Genomic DNA, 18,941 nt, shown 5'->3' on the forward strand with positions numbered 1-18,941 from the left:
GAACAGCAAAGCGAAGAAAACAAGCCAGTTAAAGAGTTTATTTATTCAGACGTCTTCCGTCACCTTGCTGATCCACCAGTCGTAATCAGATATCCGGGAGAAGATGGCCGGTTTGTGGGCATCACAGCGCCGGCTGCCCCACGTCACCATGCCAAACAGGAAGTAGGCGCCGCGTTTGCGACACAACAGTGGAGCTCCGGAGTCGCCCTGTGGACACAAACAGAAAGTTTTCACCCAAAACTGAGTCATCATAGGAAGATGATGGATCTTAAAGATCTTAAATTTTCATCAAAACAAAGTTGTTGTTTTTTTAAATTATTTTTTTGGCTAGAGGGCTGTTCAAGCCTTTTTATCATTTTTATTCAGACAGTGTGGAAACAGGGAGAGAGAGAGGGAGAAGACATGCAGGAAACTGATCCCGGGCCAGGAGTCGAACCCGGGACCACCGCGTCGAGGACGTTGAGCCTCTGTACATGGGGCGGTTGCCAAAACCAAGTTTAAGTGTCACAGCGTTTAGAACTTTAACTTCCTGTCCGACGGGCCTTTCCGAGTCTCTAACCCTTTAACTTCCTGTCCGACGGGCCTTTCTGAGTCTCTAACCCTATAACTTCCTGTCCGACGGGCCTTTCTGAGTCTCTAACCCTTTAACTTCCTGTCCGACGGGCATTTCTGACCCATTGGCTCCATACTGGTCTACTGCTACCACCATCTCCTAGTGCATTAAATTGTATCGGCCTCTAGGTGGCGTTACCATGCAGGAGACGGAGCCTGCAGGATGACAACAGATGTGGGAATCGGTGATGAGTCCCCCCCCCCACTCCTCCCTGCAGGTGGTCTGGTTAACCAGGGTCAGTCCGACATGGTGCAGCCTGTCCGGATCAAGGGCCACTGTATAGAAAACGAAAACCAGAGCTTTATTCCAGAAACATCTTTAAGGTGGCCTCCCATGAGGACGGTCTGGGTTTGCTCCATCTCCGGGGACTCAGCACATTCAGCTGCGACCAGACAAGAACTGGTTTTACGGATACCTGTTGCCTTCGAGGAACCCCAACCAATTGTGACACAAGACCAGCTGCCGTCCAGGTGCTCATCCTCATCAGGGACACAAATTGGAAACACGTCAGAGCCTGGAGACATGGCCAGAGGACAGTCCTCAGTAAACAGGACACACTGGTTCTACTCAGAACTTTAATATATTAGTGTGGTTTAGTTTCCAGATTCCTACCGAGTCTGGCGGGAACGCTGAGGCGGAGCAGTGACAGGTCAGATGTCGGCGGGAAGCTGCCGTCCTGGGGCAGGTTGAAGACCTCGTCCACTGGGACAATTTGAGATGCTGAGAACCGGAGATCATGAACCCCCAGAAGCACCACGTCCTCTTTTGCTCTGCAGGGACAAACAACAGTCGTAGTAGTATTAGTAGTAGTAGTTGTAATAATATTACCTAACTTAGCAGTGAGGACCTAGCGGCGGTGGATCAGCCATCCATTGCTGTAGTAGCAACAATACTACTAGTGGTGGTGGTCCTGGTACCTGACGTTGCAGTGTTTGGCAGTGAGGACCCAGCGGCGGTGTATCAGGGCCCCGCTGCAGTAGTGGTGTCCTTTGGACTGCAGGCTGACCTGCCAGGGCCAGGAGAAGGGGCAGGACTCTGTCACGTTGCCCACGGACACCTCACCGTCCTGGGACACTGAGAGACCAGCAAGGCCTGGACCCTCCTTACACCTGGAGTTCTGCTGCTTACCACACCTGTCCTCTGCCATCCAAGTGAACACAGTCAGTTGGGACGCCTGTAGTCTCATGTTACATATGAGCTCAGTGAAACCACAACGTACCTTCAGGATCGAGGTCTTCTGTAGACTTGATGCTCTGATCGTCTGTGAATCAAACAACACGTAACTAACTGGTCTTCAGGTGAACTCAGGTGTTTATCTGTGACACGTACTCATGATGTCAGACATCCACCCAGTGTGTTCTTGGACTTTGGTGTAGACTCCTGGTCTTCTGGCTCGTCCACAACCAACCCCCCAACTCACCAAACCTGCAAGCTCATACCTGCTGCCGGTGAAGCAGGACAAAGGACCACCAGAGTCCCCCTGAGACCGAAACGGGTTAGACACATCAAGATTAAGAGTCGGGATGAAGAGAAGATTGTGAGACAGCAATGATGAGAAAATATTTCACCACAGTCCATATTCTGGACTGATGGTGCCTGAGGTCCAGGTACCTGGCAGGCATCGGCTCCGCCGACGTCCTTCCCAGCACAGAACATTGAGGGTCGCATCCTCCCGACGTAGTACTGGTCACAGACCTCGGGGGGCAGGATGGTCACATTCACCTCCTGCAGTCTGTTGACTCGAGCGCCGTCTGAAGAAGAATGTCAGAAGCATCACATGACATAAACCAGCGCAATGCAGATCAGGGGATGTTGGCGCAGTCAGGAGCCTGAGGTTCGGGAACCAGGTGAGTACACCAACAGGAAGCAGTCAGGTGAGGTGGAGGGGCTATCAGGTGAGGTGAGGTGGAGGGGCTATCAGGTGAGGTGAGGCGGAGGGGCTATCAGGTGAGCTGAGGTGGGAGGTCAAGAACAATTGACAAGACCTAGGAGGAGCTCTGAGTCTGGATGCTTCCTCACTTTCTCGGGTGGATCCCCAGCCGGTGATGGTGCACTTCCTGGAGGGGGGCAGCGGACTCATCCAGACATCTATGGGTCTCACAAACTGGTTGAAGACCAGCGGCTGTTGCAGCTTCAGCAGAGCCAGATCGCCGTCTTTGGTCCGAGTGTTGTAGCCCTGATAGGAGATGATCATGGAGACGCCCACCAGCTGGACAGGGAGGGAACACCACAGTTAATGATCCTCTGATGCTGGATCAGGTCTTAATATACAAACAGGGTTTTGGAGATCTTTACTTGTTGTCCAGTCTCCTGAGGATTATCCAAGTCATGTTTTCCAGCCAGAACCGTCCAGAAAGAGGCTTTGTTGTACCTGCAGGCAGGAAATACACTAGTCTACCTCTGGAGATGGTCTACGTAGACCTGGTCTCCTTTTGGAGATGGTCTATGTAGACCTGGTCTACCTCTGGAGATGGTCTACGTAAACCTGGTCTATGACCCCTGACCTTTTGAAGCAGTGAGCAGCAGAGACGACCCATGTGGGACTGATGACGGCGCCTCCACAGGCCGGCATGGAGGCGAAGCGGAGCGAGACCTGCCAGGGCCACGAGTGGGCCCAGGCCTCCTGACCCCCGATGATCCTGGACTCCATCTCCTGTTCTGGAGGGAAGGACCGCACCCCCGACAGGTCTACACACACACACACACACACACACACACACACACACACACACACACACACACACACACACACACACACACACACACATCTATATCTATATCTATATCTATATCTATATCTATATATATATATATATATATATTATCCATGTATGCGTGTAAATATATATAAAAGTTAAATCACTTCTGAATCCAAAGAGTCCAGAGAAGTTTTGATGATCCACCAGAGTTCCATTTAAAGTCACATTCTGCTGGTTCTGGTTCTGGTTCTGGTCTTGGTTCTGGTTCAGGTCTGCAGACATACATTGATCACAACTTTGCTGTTTGTGACATTAAAAGCATTACATTTTGTTTCTCACCTGAACAAACAGCGGAGAGACACAGACACAGCAGACAGACAGACAGCATCCTGTCTCACTGACGACCACGACCCTGGTCTGGTCTGGTCTGGTCTGGTCTCTGATGTCTCTGATGAGTCTCACCTGTGTGATTAGAAACACCTGCAGCTAAACAGCCCTGATCCTGGATCAGGTTTGAAGTGGATCTGAGGAACCTTCTAGAAGTGAAATAATTATTAAACGACATTTAAAGGGTTAATCCGCTCACATCAATAATCATTTAGACATAAACCTCAGCTTCAGTTTAACATTTAATAATAATCATAATAATCATGAATCATGGTTTCTGTCGGTCGAACCGGATCAGTCCTTCTTCAGATTCAGGGCTGTCCGTCTCGGTACCGGTACCGGAACCCAGGCGGACAGCCCCGAATCTGAAGGATCCGGGACCTGCAGACCCGGAGCAGTGTGCTCGGTGAAGAGGACTGCAGACAGGAGGGAGGTCTGATCCTGCAGGATCCTGCAGGGACTCCCCGCCCCCCTCCATCGCGCGCAGGGAGCGTGCTCGCGGCTCGCAGAGGCGTGACGCGCCTGATCCGCATCTCCAGGATGGCAGGTAGGTCTCCTTTCTGACACATGAACCACGTTCTGGAGGGGTAGTCCGGCTCGGCTCGGCTCCCTCTCAATGAAACCCGGTAGGCTACGCGAATGGTGGCGCTCAGGCGGGGCGGTCTGATCCGCATCAGCGGACTCGGTGCTGGTTTTAGCGGCGGGGAGGCTCCAGCTGCGGCTCGATACAGAAAGAAGGGAGGCGGCTCGGGATCCGGGTCACACGCTGTTTATTACAGAGATCAGAATCCTGCTCGTTAACACGTTAAAGCGGACCGGACTGATGTGGTCTAACCCGGATTACAGCGGGCCGGTTTGGCCGCAGAGATGTGAGACAGGCCGGGGACGTTATCTGTCCGATAATGGGGTCAGTGTGAGGGAGGACCAGGCCTGGTGGAAGCAGAGCGGGACCGGAACCACGCTGATCCGGTTCCAGTGGACCGGGGCCAAGCTGAACCGGGTCCCGATCAGAGGGAACGCATGAACTATTCAAACACGAGGTCGTATAATATATACGTAATATATACGTATAATATATACGTATAATAAAGTATACAGTATACAGTATGTGTATACTGTACCGGAGAGAACTAGCGCGGGTTCTCTCCGGGTTCTCCGGTTCCTCCCACAGTCCACAGACCTGCAGGATGGGGACAGGTTCATTGGTGACTCTGAATGTCCCGTAGGTGTGAATGTGAGTGTGAATGGTTGTCTGTCTCTACATGTCTCCCTGCGATAGACTGGTTACCTGTCTGTCTCTACATGTCTCCCTGCGATAGACTGGTTACCTGTCTGTCTCTACATGTCTCCCTGTGATAGACTGGTTACCTGTCTGTCTCTACATGTCTCCCTGCGATAGACTGGTTACCTGTCTGTCTCTACATGTCTCCCTGTGATAGACTGGTTACCTGTCTGTCTCTACATGTCTCCCTGCGATAGACTGGTTACCTGTCTGTCTCTACATGTCTCCCTGCGATAGACTGGTTACCTGTCTGTCTCTACATGTCTCCCTGTGATAGACTGGTTACCTGTCTGTCTCTACGTGTCTCCCTGTGATAGACTGGTTACCTGTCCAGGGTGAACCCCGCCTTCACCCAATGACAGCTGGGATCAGCCCCCCCCGACCCTGAATACAGGATAAGCGGTAGACAATGGATGGATGGATATTATTTTTATAAAATAATACATAAAATCAGTTTTAAATGTGTTTTAATAAAACAACAATAATTAATAATGAGAGATTGTTGGTAGAAACGTGAATAATTAAACAGTAAAATCAATAATTACTTCCATTATAAATTAATATAATTATTCTATTGATTATTTAATTTACTCTTCTAAACAAAAAAAGACAAATTAATGAATTGTGATCTAACAGTCATTGATTGCTGGATTGATTGATTGAGTCCACAGAAACACTGAAGCCTGAATCTTTATTATTATTGCTAATTTAATATTTAAATTGAATTACATTCATTTAGTCCCATTTAATGGCCTCTTTTTATTCTATTTATTATTATTATTATTATTATTATTATTATTATTATTATTATTATTATTATTATTATTATTATTATTATTAATGAAAATGAAACGTTTTTATTATGGGATGTATTTTATGATTTGTATGATGGTCATTATTTTCAACTATGATTGATCAGGAATCGGTGAATCACTTGTTATTAATGATGATGTATTAGTTTTATTGATTAAAAGCTGCAACATTAAATTGATGATCACAAGAGATAATTTATTAAAAACAGAATCACAGCAGTAAAAATAATATTCAAATATAAAAATAAGTTAATGTTATCGGAGACAGAAAGTTCACAGAAATATTAATATATAAATAATCATTAATTACAAATCAGAATTATAATAATAACAATTTAAAATGTATATTTCTGCATCATAAGTACTTTTAATTATGTGTATTTACATGTTAATACGTTTGAACTTTTACTGAAGTCATATTTTAAACTTTACTAACAGAGTATTTCTACACCGTGTCAGTACATTTACTTGATTATCTGAGTACTTCTACTTGAGAGTAGAAGTATATTATACATAGATATAATACAGTACTTTGATGATTCAATCTGATGAATTAGATTCGTTTAGACATTTAATCTATTTATTTGATCTGTTTTATATGAAATACTTTAAAGTGTTTATGTACATCGATGTGGACTGACGTGTCCTGACTGTCCCTCCTGGTCCAGGTCCACCTGACAGGCCCTCGGCTCTCAGCCCGGTTGCCTTTTGAGGAGGATGGACCCTGTGATCCTGCTGGGCCCCGCCTCCAGGACCAGGACCAGGACCAAGATGGACCCCAGAACCTCAGCGTGCAAACGCACACTTGGTGTGATCCTGCTGGTGTCCGTCATGCTGGTTTCCATGGTGACATCAAGCTCACCTGCTGCAGGTAAGTCCTGATTATTTGACATGTAAGCAGGGTCCTGGTCCTGGTCCTGGTCCTGGTCCTGGTGTATAGGCAGAGGTGGGTAGAGAAACCAAAAACTGTACTCAAGTCAACTCAAGTATTGTTACTTTAGAACAATATGACTCAAGTGGAAGTAACAAGTAGTCATCCAAACAGTTACTTGAGTAAGAAAGATCTCGAGTGATCGAGTGTATCATTGATCTCGAGTGATCGAGTGTATCATTGATCTCGAGTGATCGAGCGTATCTTTGATCGTGAAAGATCGAGCGTATCATTGATCGTGAAAGATCGAGCGTGTCATTGATCTCAAGTGATTGAGTGTATCATTGATCTTGAGTGATCGAGTGTATCATTGATCGTGAAAGATCGAGTGTATCATTGATCTTGAGTGTATCATTGATCTTGAGTGATCGAGTGTATCATTGATCTTGAGTGTATCATTGATCTTGAGTGATCGAGTGTATCATTGATCTCGAGTGATCGAGTGTATCATTGATCTTGAGTGTATCATTGATCTTGAGTGATCGAGTGTATCATTGATCTTGAGTGTATCATTGATCTTGAGTGATCGAGTGTATCATTGATCTTGAGTGATCGAGTGTATGATTGAGTTGATTTTAATAATAATGTATGAAAATGAATGTCTGGAATCTGAACTTCAGCAGATCATCAACATGAACAGATAAGAGACATTTTAATACAATTCATCAATCAATCATCTACTTATTTATCTGCTTATCAGCTCTCTCTCTGTCTGCCTGTCTGTCTGTCTGTCTGTCTGTCTCTCTGCCTGTCTGTCTGTGTATCGGAGGACGTCTCCTCCTGAATATGAATCACTGGTCTACGTTTAGCATGTGATGCTGCCGCAAAGCATGGCGTCACCACGGCAACAGGGCCGGCAGCAGCTGAGAGAGACCCAGTCAAGGCTGCACGTGTGTGTGCATGTGTGTGTGTGTGTGTGTGTGAGAGCAGCGTGTATGACACAAGACAAACAGGTTTCCATGACAACGACTGCAGTGGAAACGGAATTAATGTAACAATGCAAACAATAATATGAGGAAAAAATTCAATTAAAATCATGTTTGTGTTTTAATTGCAGCTTTGAATGAATTTGAGGTATTTTTGTTTGTGTTTGATGAAAAGATGCAGCTGGATCTCTTTGTTCTTCTACTCTTTATTTGTCTGCTGTCACTTCCTCTCTGAAGAAGATCAAACATCAGAACTGAAAGTTTAACCTTTAGTGGAATCTTCTTCTTCTCTTTCTCTCTGAGAGGTCAATCTCCAGTTTGTGTTTGACTGTTTGAATGTCTGTACAACAGTCCGTTAGCTTAGCTTAGCATGAAGACTAGAAACAACCACCAAGCTTAGCTTGGTATGAATACAGGAAGTAACCCTGTGTGGCTCCTCCGTTTTGGTCTGGGACCTTGGTTTTGGTCTGGGACCCTGGTTTGAGTCAGGGACCTCGGTTTTGGTCAGGGACCTCCGTTTTGGTCTGGGCCCTAGGTTTTGGTCAGGGACCTTGGTTTTGGTCTGGGACCCCGGTTTGAGTCAGGGACCTTGGTTTTGGTCAGGGACCTTGGTTTTGGTCTGGGACCCCGGTTTGAGTCAGGGACCTTGGTTTTGGTCAGGGACCTCGGTTTTGGTCTGGGACCTTGGTTTTGGTCGGGGACCTCGGTTTTGGTCTGTGACCTCAGTTTTGGTCTGGGACCTGGGTTTTGGTCTGGGACCTGGGTTTTGGTCGGGGACCTCGGTTTTGGTCTGGGACCTGGGTTTTGGTCCGGGACCTCGGTTTTGGTCTGGGACCTGGGTTTTGGTCAGGGACCTCGGTTTTGGTCAGGGTCCAGACAGTGAAGCTTCAAGTCTATATGATCCCTCTTTCCTGTCCAGGTGTGCTGGACTTCAACGGGACCTCCTCCTTCTCCCCTCCGGCTCCCAGCCCACTCTCAGAATCTGGTTACCATGGTAAAAGTGGTGGCGCAGATTCAGCAGAGGACTCAGACTCTGGTGCTCAGGGGATCCACCTCCTGTTAAGGCCTCCAGATCTCCTGGCTCCCAGCCTCCCACCGCCCCTGCCCCCCCACTCCCAGCCTACTCTCACCCCTCCACCCCCCTGGGTCCAGGGCCCCTCCCTGGAGGAGGCCTGGGGCTCTGGGGACTACCTAGAGACTCTGTCCTTCATGGTGCCTGATGGCGAGGAGCTGGCCCTGGCTACGCCGCTGCCGGACCACCCGTACGACGAGGACCTGGGGGGGGACTGGGTCTCCTACGACACTGCCTTCCCCACCCGTCCCACCATCCCCCTCTCCTCCCGTCTCCCCCTCTCCCCCTCCTCCCCCACCCCCAGCATCACCTTGCACACTCGCCCCACCCACCCGGATGTCTTCCCGAACTGGGACGAGGACTACGACCTGGAGGACATGTTGCCTCTGGAGCCGACGGAACTGCTTCTGCCGGACATGAACAGCATGGAGTACTACACCAACCTGCTAGCCCGGGACAGGGAGCGAGAGAGCGGGAGAGACCAGATCCGGGTCAATTGGACTGACTCCAAACCCCCCATTACTCCCACAACAACCCAAACCCAGCCTCCCCCTTCGACTTCATCCCCGTCCCTGGGATCTGGCCCTCCTGGTCCAGGACAGGAGCCCAAGGGAACCCCTCCCCTCACCCTCTCACCTAGTCTCACAGGTGGGGAAAAGGCACCTCCACCATCAACCACCATCACAACCGCTTCTCCTTCTACTCCAGCTCCCAAAGACCACGTCCCAGCCCCAGACAGGCAGCCTCCCCGCTCCCCTTCCAACACCACCGGCCAGGTGCCTCCCCCTCCCCCACTGGGGCCACCCACCCGCCCCGACAGACCAGAGAAGCCTCCATTGGTCACAGAGAAGCCACTGAAGCTTCCACCCACCAGGACCCCCACCAGGATCACCGCCAGGACCCCCACCAGGATGACCACCAGGACCACAACCACTGCCATTCCCACCACCCAGATCACAGCCATCAGCCTGACCAGAGCCCCCCCAGTCCAGACGCCCAGAGTGCCCCAGAACCCGCCCACCAGACACTACCTGTGTAACGTCACCAAGCCAGAGATGTACCTGGTCCGAGTAGGTGAGTCGGTCATGTGACACCAGGTCCTGGTCCTGGTCCAACACCGGGTCCTGGTCCAACTCCTGGTCCAACCGTACCGTCAGCTGATCTGTGTCCTTTTATCTCCTCAGTCAGTTCTAAAGGCTCGTCAGCAGGTTTCAGTCAAGTCAGAGATCTTCTGAAGAGAGACTTCAACCGCTCAGTGGAGCTCCAGGTACCCCCTCCTCCTCCACCACCTCATCCCCAACACCTCCTCCTCCACCACCACAGCACCACCTCCACCACCTCATCCCCAACAACACCTCCTGCACCCCCTCCTCCACCACCACAGCACCACCTCCACCTCCTCAACCTCCTCCACCCCACCTCATCCCCAACAACACCTCCAGCACCTCCTCCTCCACCACCACAGCACCACCTCCTCCTCCACCTCCTCCACCACCACCTCCTTCAACAACACCTCCCGCACCTCCTCCTCCCACTTACCTTGTTGTTGTCAGATGATTGACTGCTGTCTCTGCTGCCTCACCAGTTCCTGAGAACTCCGTCCAGTTTTGCCTTCCGTGTCGTGTCGGGACCATTGATCTTTACCGCCATCTCCGTCATCAACGCCCTCCGTCAACCACCACGTGGTTACGGCCCCACCCCCTCCGTCTCGCCGCTCTACACCGTACCTGATCTCAGGTACCAGATCCATTCGGTGCTGCAGTTTGTCCCCGCCCACATCGACATCAGACTCTGTAACTTCAGTGAGCGGATCGAGAGAGGGCTGATGATGGCGTACGCCGAGACACGGAGACGATCACACGAGGCAGGAAACGCCACAGTACAGGTGAGTCTGTTACCTGTTATAGATTATTATCACAGACCAGGTGAGTCTGTTACCTGTTATAGATTATTATCACAGACCAGGTGAGTCTGTTACCTGTCATAGATTATTATCACAGACCAGGTGAGTCTGTTACCTGTTATAGATTATTATCACAGACCAGGTCAGTCTGTTACCTGTCAGATTATTATCACAGACCAGGTGAGTCTGTTACCAGTCATAGATTATTATCACAGACCAGGTGAGTCTGTTACCTGTTATTGTTTAGCCTGTCTGTCTCTCTCTTCTCCAGCTGTTAAACGTCACCATGTCTATGACGCGGTCGCCAGCACCGGCAGAGCAGAAGGTATCCGTGGAGATCACCTTTGCGGTGCGTGATGGGCGGGACTACCTGCTGGGGTCAGAGGTCAGCGAACACCTGAGGAAGCTCAGTTTGGTCGAGTTCAGCTTCTATGTCGGATTTCCTGCCCTGCAGATCGCAGAACGTATGACACACACACACACACACACACACACACAGTCACTCACACACACAGACACAGACATGTTTACGCAGCACTAAGACATGTGTTTGTGTCGGCAGCGTTCCACTACGCTGAGTTGAACACGTCCCACCACCTGCGCGCCACCTGGGTCCGTACAGGTGAGAACACTCTCTCAGCCAATCCCCTTCCATGGTCAGTATGACCCCTCACAGCTGTGGGTGTGAGATAGGTAGTCCATTTCAACACCTGAGAGAATAGTTGATCCGGTTCTAGTAGATGTGTGTTTGGTTCCAGTCCTGTTGGGGGTCCAGGACCAGCTGGTGGCCGAAAGGAGCTTTAAAGCCCGTCTGGAGAGACGTCTGGGTCTGCTGCTGGAGGAGGGTCTGCAGGCCTCCAGCAGGGGGCGCTGGAGGAGGGCTACCGCGGTGGGAAACAGGAGTCTGCAGGTTAGTCAATTAAAGTGATGGTTCGGAGTAAAACGCACCCTAGGTAATTTCCACCATGATATCCAGCCAAACACCCCCTCGGAAGCATTTTTAGCGATGGTCAGCATTGGTCAAGATGGGGCGATCAGCTGAATGGCTTAGTACTAGCACGATGGTACAGTGTGTATATCTCGTAAATTACCCCATCTATCTATCTATATAAAGACCTGTAGAACACAGAGACCGACCGGAACGCCCGGTTCGCGACACCGGCTCACAGTCGGGTGAGACGGGACCGGCGTATTATGGTGTGAGGGGAGACAGGTGGTGAAGCGGTTAACTCCGCCCAGCACCTGTCTGAAGGGAAAACCATCTACAGTTCTCTTCATTTTAGCTGCTGAGGAGAAGGATAACTACAGTTTCACATGTAGTATATTAAGGCTTTTACACTATACACGTTCTACAGCAGGTATAGTGTTCAGTGCTCCAGTATTCAGAATGTCTCTCTGCTCTGTCCTCTCTTCTGTCTCCTGATGAATTCATTCTGGACTTGTTGTGGTCTCAGGTGGTCCGGGTGGCGAGGCTTTCGGGGGCGGAGCGTCCACTGGAGGTCTTCTATTTCGTGGAGGGTCCAGGTGGTGAGCGGATCCCAGCCGAAGCCATGGCGGTCACCCTGAACCGCCTGGACCTTCAGAGAGCCGCCATCGTCCTTGGACACCGCGTCCAGAGGCCAATCGCCCAACGTCAGTCAAGACCTGAATCAAACCTCACCTGTCTCACCTGTGTCACCTGTCTCTCATCTGTCTCTCCCTGTCCCTTACCTATCTTACCTGTCTCCCACCTGTCTCCAGCTGTGGAGACCCTGTCTGTCCCTCCAGCGGAGACTCAGAGCAGCAGTATCTGGCTGATTGTTGGCGTGGTCGTCCCTGTCCTGCTGGCCGTCTTCATCATCATCATCCTCTACTGGAAGCTGTGTGGCTCAGAGAAGCTGGAGTTCCAGCCGGACGCCATCAACACCATCCAGCAGAGGCAGAAGGTCAGAGGTCAACAGGAAGTCCTTGTGTGTTTCCTGTCGTCCTCACTAACAGCTGTGTCCATGCGTCCCCTCTCAGCTTCAGGCTCCCAGCGTCAAAGGCTTCGACTTCGCCAAGCTGCACCTCGGTCAGCACAGCAAAGACGACATCATGGTGATCCAGGAGCCCGGCCCCCTGCCCGCCCCCGTCAAAGAGGCCACGCCCTCTGACGGCGGGGACCTCAACACCCCCAAATCTAAAGGCTCGTCCACGAAGGCGGCGCGGTCCGGCCGCCGCAGGGGCAGGTCAGACACCATTTCTATCACTCTCTGTAAACACACTAAATGTAGAAAAGCATTATTGTTATTATACTCTAAACTTCTGTTTGTCAGGCTCAGCCCGTCAGATGGCGACTCGTTAGGCAGCGACCAATCGAGTGGCAGAGAATCGGCAGAAGAAAGCACTCGACCTGTGGCCACGCCCACTGATGGGAAACAGCACAGGAAGACACCTAAAAATGGTGACATCATCATCTGAACTCAGAGAGATAAGAGGAGGAGGAGATGAGAAGAAGAGGAGGGAAGAGGAGGAGATGAGGGGAAGAGGACTGGATGAGAAGCAGAGGAGGGAAGAGGAGGAGAGGAGAAGAAGAGGAGGGAAGAGGAGGAGATGAGGGGAAGAGGAGGAGATGAGAAGAAGAGGAGGAGATGAGGGGAAGAGGACTATGAGAAGCAGAGGAGGGAAGAGGAGATGAGGGAAGAGGAGGAGATGAGAAGCAGAGGAGGGAAGAGGAGATGAGGGAAGAGGAGGAGATGAGAAGCAGAGGAGATGAGAAGAAGAGGAGGAGATGAGGGGAAGAGGACTATGAGAAGCAGAGGAGGGAAGAGGAGATGAGGGAAGAGGAGGAGATGAGAAGCAGAGGAGGGAAGAGGAGATGAGGGAAGAGGAGGAGATGAGAAGCAGAGGAGGGAAGAGGAGATGAGGGAAGAGGAGGAGATGAGAAGCAGAGGAGGGAAGAGGAGGAGAGGAGAAGAAGAGGAGGGAAGAGGAGGAGATGAGAAGAAGAGGAGGGAAGAGCATTCTCATCTCAATATAAAGTTGTGGTGTTTTTTCTTTTCTCTTTGATGCTTCTGGACTGAAGGGAGGAACAAGACGGGTCGGTTTAATTAAAGCTGCTCTGATCAATTTCTACTATATTGATGATTGACTGGGAGTATCACACATGTGACGGCTAATGAGACTATGACATCATCTCATGTGTTGCTCCATCAGGCAGCGGTCCAGACGAGCTTCTCTCCTCGTCCTCCATCTTCGACCACGTCGACCGTCTGTCCCGCGGTTCGTCCGATGGAACGCGCCGCCAGGCCAACAAGGTACAGCTGATCGCCATGCAGCCTCGGCCGAGCCCGCCACCGCAGCACGCCCCGCCCCACCTGAGCCCCAACCTCACCGAGAAGGTCAGCACAGAGGTGAGATGCCCGTGAGAACAATCACACCTTCGCTGCTTGCCATGCACACATTTGACTGACATCATCACCCTGCTGTGCTCACCTGTGCTCCTGCAGGTGGCGCTGAGACACAAGTCTGAGATCGAGCATCACAGGAACAAACTCCGGCAGCGGGCCAAGAGGCGGGGTCAGTGTGAGTTTCCCTCCATGGACGACATCATGGATGCATTCGGAGACGGACCTGTGCAGAGTGAGGTGGCGCAGCGTCTCTATAGCTCCGCCCATGACCACATGGACTGCATCCTGCAGGCCGACACCCACTCCCCCCCAACGCCCAATGACTCCAGGAGGAGGTCAGACACCACCGGACATATCTGAAGGTCTTCGTGTAGCTGTAGAATGAACTCGTATTCTAAGTTTGGGTTTGTCTGTCTTTGTCCGTCCAGAGGGAGGTGCTCTCCTCGGGGTCGGCGCTCTCACCCTGGACCTGGAAGTCTTCCTGATACGGACCGAGACCGGCTGCTCACAGATCACAGTGCCACCTACAGGAAATACCCAGGACTCAACAACGTGGCTTACATGGTGAGACAGTGTCAGAGCAGCATCGCCCTCTTCATGGGTCAATGGGTACAACTGAGCACAGAGGGAGAGAGTATTACCCATAGAGCCCAGTAGAGGGCTCCACCTGTGCTTATAGAACTAAGGTTTCAATATCATAGCTAGTTGGAAGTGAAACAGGTCTAACTTTAATATTTGACCCCTAGTCCTGACTTTGCATTTTAAAAACACAGAACAAGTTTAAATCCATTTAAGTGGTCTGGAAGTCATACAAATCAGAAGAAGGTGTAGGACTAGTCTGAGGTAGCGTCCATAGATACAAGAGATTATTATCTGCATAAAAATGCAGATAATGCAATGTTCATTTGGAAAATAAATATTATGTAAATGCCAATAACAGAGAACCTAGTATTGATCTGTGTGGAACACCTTTGGTTATTGTCACATTTTATCTGAAACTTGCCTTTTCTCTCTTTCATAGTCGGACCCTGACCTGCCCCCAGATCATGGCAGCCCCTCCCCGACTGACGAGGTGTTTGACTCAGCTCCGGCCCCTCCCCCCTATATGCCCCCCCAGCCTTCCATCGAGGAGGCACGGCAGCAGATGCACTCCCTTCTGGATGACGCCTTCGCCCTGGTGTCCCCATCCTCGCAGGGCAGCGTTGGAGTGAGCGGGGTAAGCCCTGCCCTGCCCAGCCCCTCCCTCCAGACCCGCCCCCCAGGCAGGCAGTGGGGCTCTTACCCAGCTGCCCCCTCTCACAGCCCCTTCTCTGCTGTGAGTGTGTCGTTCTGCAGCAGAGGTCATTTTCAGTCCGTCATAACTCCATGTTCAGTTTTCATTTTCTTCTTCTCTCTCTCTTTCTGCAGAGATACGCAGAGCTGGGAATGTCTCCCACATCAGTTCAAGGCCTGCTGCAGAGGTCAGTACACCTAAAACCAGGTCCAGATCTGTAATCTGGACCTGAACCAGTGCTGATTCTCTGTGTGTTTTGTACAGGCAGGGCCTAAACTCAGGGGGGTACGTTTCTACTGGAGACCGGCTACAGGAGTCAGTTTACTCCAGCAGAGGGCACTATGAGGAACCCCCCTCCTCGTCTAGACCACGACCTGTAGGGGGAAGCACAGGTATCATCATCATCTGGATCGGTACACTGCTGTCGTCCAGCCTGTTCGCTCAGTAGCACTCGGCCCTCCAGATTGGGGCTAATATTTGTTGTTGTTGTTTGTTGACCTCCAGGTGCTCAGCTCCACCACTTGACCCAGGTGGGTTTGTCCAGTCAGATTGGCGGGTACCCTGGGGTGGGTCGCAGCATGTCTGGTCCAACTGGCTCCAGCTGGAACCAGCAGCACTCAGACCAGGGCCTGTCCAGACCAGGAGCCAGCAGAGAGAGTGTGAGTCCGTCCAAACTGAGTGGATCTGTCATTCTTTACTAGGCAGTGTAGTAATGAGAGTTCTGGTGATAGAGGGTACAATTCAAAGCAGTTTTGTCACAACACAGTCTAGTTCTGTGTTGACTACACCAGAGCTCACCAGACCTGTTCAGACCAGTACTGGACCCACCAGTCCAAAATAGACAATTCCTGATCTGTCAAGATGAATCCTGTCGAGATTAATCCAGACCAGTGCTGAGCAGACAGTTGAGACCAGTTGAGACCAGTACTGATCAGATCAGTCCAGTATACAAAAACTGAAACAAGTCAAGACAGTCCGTGCCTCAAGACCCTGATGCCCCTCATGCTGCAATTTAATTTTCCTCAGTCTAAATTAAAGTGGATACGTTTATTATGATTTTTGCGTTTGATTCATGTAGTAATTCATGTAAGTTCTGACTCCACCAAGGCGGTAGAAATGGATTCATTTCCTGGTATTGGCTCATCGTCTGTCCCTCTCTCCCTTCTCCCTACAGGTGCTGTCATTTCCTGAGTTCTCCTCTTCCTCTGTTTTCCAGATGCCCAGCTCCTCGTTGCGGGACCCATCAGCTCCACCTCTCCTTCTGACCTCACCAACTCCAGAGTACCCGCCAGAGGACGCCTCACCCTCTGCCCACACCTCCGCCTCCCTTATAAAGGCTATCAGGGAGGAACTGAGACGCCTGGCCCAGAAACAGGCTGCAGTGTCCAGCTACCCTTAGACCAGTCTGGACCTACTTGGATCAGAACTCAATTGGTTTCAACCATTTCATCGTTTTAGACCACTCAGAGCCTGTAAGAACCGGATTAAAACCCTTAAACTAACTGATCCACACTCTTGACTCTCTAGATACCTAAACTTAAAATGACTTTGGACCACGATTCACATCAAGAAAAAAACAGTGTCTCCTGACAAAAGGAACTCCGGTGCTTTACAGGGTCCCCGTCTGTCCGTCATCCCTCAGCTCACTGTTTCATTAGACATTAAAGTTTGTCTGTTTCCATTGCAGTGCTTCCTGGAGTGGATCATTCCATGATCATCATTTTCTGAACTTCTGGAGTAGATCATATATTGGAACTTCTGGATCAGCAAATGATTCCTAAATGCCTGGACCGGATTGTCTTTTCAGACCTTCAAGATTGGATGGTCGCTCTCGAACGTGTGGAGGGGATGATCTCCCTGACCTTTCAGAGGGGCTCATCCCTCCTGAACTACTGGAATAGATCCTTCCCCCTGATGGTTTGGAGTTGAACGTCTTTGGAGTGGATGGTCCCTCCTCATCTTCTGGACCAGATCGTCTCTTCTGAACCTCCCGGACTGGATGTCCCTCCTGACCTTCTGGCTATTTCATCCCTCCTGGAGATTTTGAGCACAACCTTCTGGAGTGGCATTTTATTCCTGAAAATCTGGAATGAATTATCTCTCCTTAGTCTCCAGAATGAATGATCCTCCCTGGAGTTCTGGAGTGAATGGTTCCCTCCGAGCCTCTGGAGCAGATCATCCCTCGTGAGCCGCTGGAGTGGGTTGTCCCTCTTGAACTTCTGTAGTGGAACATTCCTTTTGAACTCATCCCTTCTGACAGTCTGGATGAATCTTCCTCCAGACCTTCTGGTTAAACAGTTGCTCTTGACCCTCCAAGATGACAGTCCCTCCTGACCTTCCAGATTCAATCATCCCTCGTGAAGTTCTGAAGTGGATTGTCCCTTCGGACCTTCTGTGGTGCTAACCATCAGCCTCATACCATCTCCTCATTGACCACTTATTGCCTTCCACACTCCCATTAACCACAGGTATCAGGTCTCCTTTCATAAACCATATCAATAAGGTCTTTGCACAGTCAACAGCTAGGGTGGTGTACAGTTCCTACGGCAATGGGTTGCCAAACAGGAAAAAAAAGTATATATAAATATCTTTAAAAATGACTATGAATATCTATAAAGAGATAGAACCCCAAGAGCACAATATAATGTAAGAGTTATTATTGGAGTATTGAGATGTTAATTATTTTTATTGCTTATATATGAAAGTATACTTTAAATATTTTATTTGAAAAAAAAAAAAAAAAAAGACCAAACTACTGTTCTATGGTTGTATTCTTCCTGTTGGAGCTCTCTGTAGACTTTGAGCCGGCGCTTGTTTCTCTGTAGGGACGTTGCTTAACGTAGCGTAGCTGCTCGCTTGTGTGTTCATGTATCGGTGGCAATGGAAAAAAAACTGCGCTCATGCATTCCTTTGATATCAAGTTTTTTCATAGCTGATTTGTTGCACCCATCAGTGTATGGTCCGAACGATATAGATGAGTTTATCACGTGATGGGTGGGTCGAAAATGAAAGGGAAACCAGTCATTTATCACAACTAGAAACTAAAGCTAAATGTACACATCAACTCCCCCTGGAGGCCGTGATGTTCACTGCACACAAGAACACAGATTCTTCCCCCAAATTGAAGGTCATTAGTCCAGCTGTGATAGGAGATACCCTCAAAAACACTTAAGATCTTAAGGCCTTTCAAGGACATTTCACAATTTGAATGCACCTAACAGACTTGAAGTGTAGATTATGGACTTCCAGATAACCGTCTCTTTTAGTTTGGGGAACTCTGAATGTTACGTTTCAGCCTTAATCTTCATGTTGTACAGCTGAATGACTGGTTCCACTCTGGTTGGCCATTTTCTCTGTAGTGTTGTGAAGAAGTCGGTCGCTCGTAAAATCTGGTTTTGTTATGAGAGGGTTTGTTCATCTCAGCTCTTCTTCAGCATGTTTGACTAATTTTGAGGCTTTAGCTACTTGTGATGTTCCTGTTAATGTTAGCATGCTGCTAAAAGATGTTTAAAACAAAGCACAAAAAAGTGAAGAGTGAGCAAAGGTTAATCATAGTTCCCTAAAACCATCCATCATCTAAACATAGTAGAAAAAATACATCATGTTTTTTTTGTTTTGCATTTGCAACATATATTTCTAAATGAAGATGGTTCCAGTCAACCATGTGTAAATGAA

General features: G+C 49.6%; 2 protein-coding genes across 4 annotated transcripts; one reads left to right on the forward strand and one right to left on the reverse strand.

The window, feature by feature from the left end:
* Window positions 1–41: 41 nt before the first annotated feature.
* ovch1 (ovochymase 1) lies at window positions 42–3,732 on the reverse strand. Of its 2 annotated transcripts, XM_084038291.1 has the most exons (13): window positions 3,652–3,732; window positions 3,477–3,607; window positions 3,118–3,301; window positions 2,909–2,984; window positions 2,633–2,822; window positions 2,225–2,364; window positions 1,943–2,093; window positions 1,833–1,874; window positions 1,531–1,753; window positions 1,226–1,383; window positions 1,029–1,127; window positions 752–888; window positions 42–207 (listed from the first exon to the last, which is right to left on the reverse strand). In XM_084038291.1, the coding sequence occupies exons 2-13, from the start codon at window positions 3,592–3,594 to the stop codon at window positions 46–48; spliced, it is 1,680 nt and encodes a 559-aa protein (XP_083894417.1). In that variant the 5' UTR covers window positions 3,595–3,607; window positions 3,652–3,732; the 3' UTR covers window positions 42–45. The 2 variants fall into 2 exon arrangements, with proteins under 2 accessions (XP_083894417.1, XP_083894416.1); XM_084038290.1 differs by lacking the exon at window positions 3,652–3,732 and having other exon boundaries at window positions 3,477–3,604.
* Window positions 3,733–6,495: 2,763 nt separating this feature from the next.
* Window positions 6,496–17,940, forward strand: LOC311031793 (UPF0606 protein KIAA1549). Of its 2 annotated transcripts, none has more exons than XM_084038283.1 (20): window positions 6,496–6,664; window positions 8,570–9,796; window positions 9,907–9,989; window positions 10,308–10,607; window positions 10,897–11,089; window positions 11,188–11,247; window positions 11,384–11,535; window positions 12,080–12,257; window positions 12,366–12,550; window positions 12,627–12,832; window positions 12,920–13,047; window positions 13,669–13,683; window positions 13,800–13,996; window positions 14,093–14,328; window positions 14,422–14,557; window positions 15,015–15,308; window positions 15,401–15,453; window positions 15,531–15,658; window positions 15,771–15,925; window positions 16,441–17,940. In XM_084038283.1, exons 1-20 carry the CDS (start codon window positions 6,511–6,513, stop codon window positions 16,663–16,665), a joined length of 4,305 nt encoding a protein of 1,434 aa, XP_083894409.1. In that variant the 5' UTR covers window positions 6,496–6,510; the 3' UTR covers window positions 16,666–17,940. The 2 variants fall into 2 exon arrangements, with proteins under 2 accessions (XP_083894409.1, XP_083894410.1); XM_084038284.1 differs by having other exon boundaries at window positions 15,015–15,209; window positions 16,441–17,936.
* Window positions 17,941–18,941: the final 1,001 nt, after the last annotated feature.

The sequence above is a fragment of the Eutrigla gurnardus genome (genome assembly GCF_963514095.1).
Source record: "Eutrigla gurnardus genome assembly, chromosome: 21".
In the NCBI taxonomy this organism is placed as follows: Eukaryota; Metazoa; Chordata; class Actinopteri; order Perciformes; family Triglidae; genus Eutrigla; species Eutrigla gurnardus.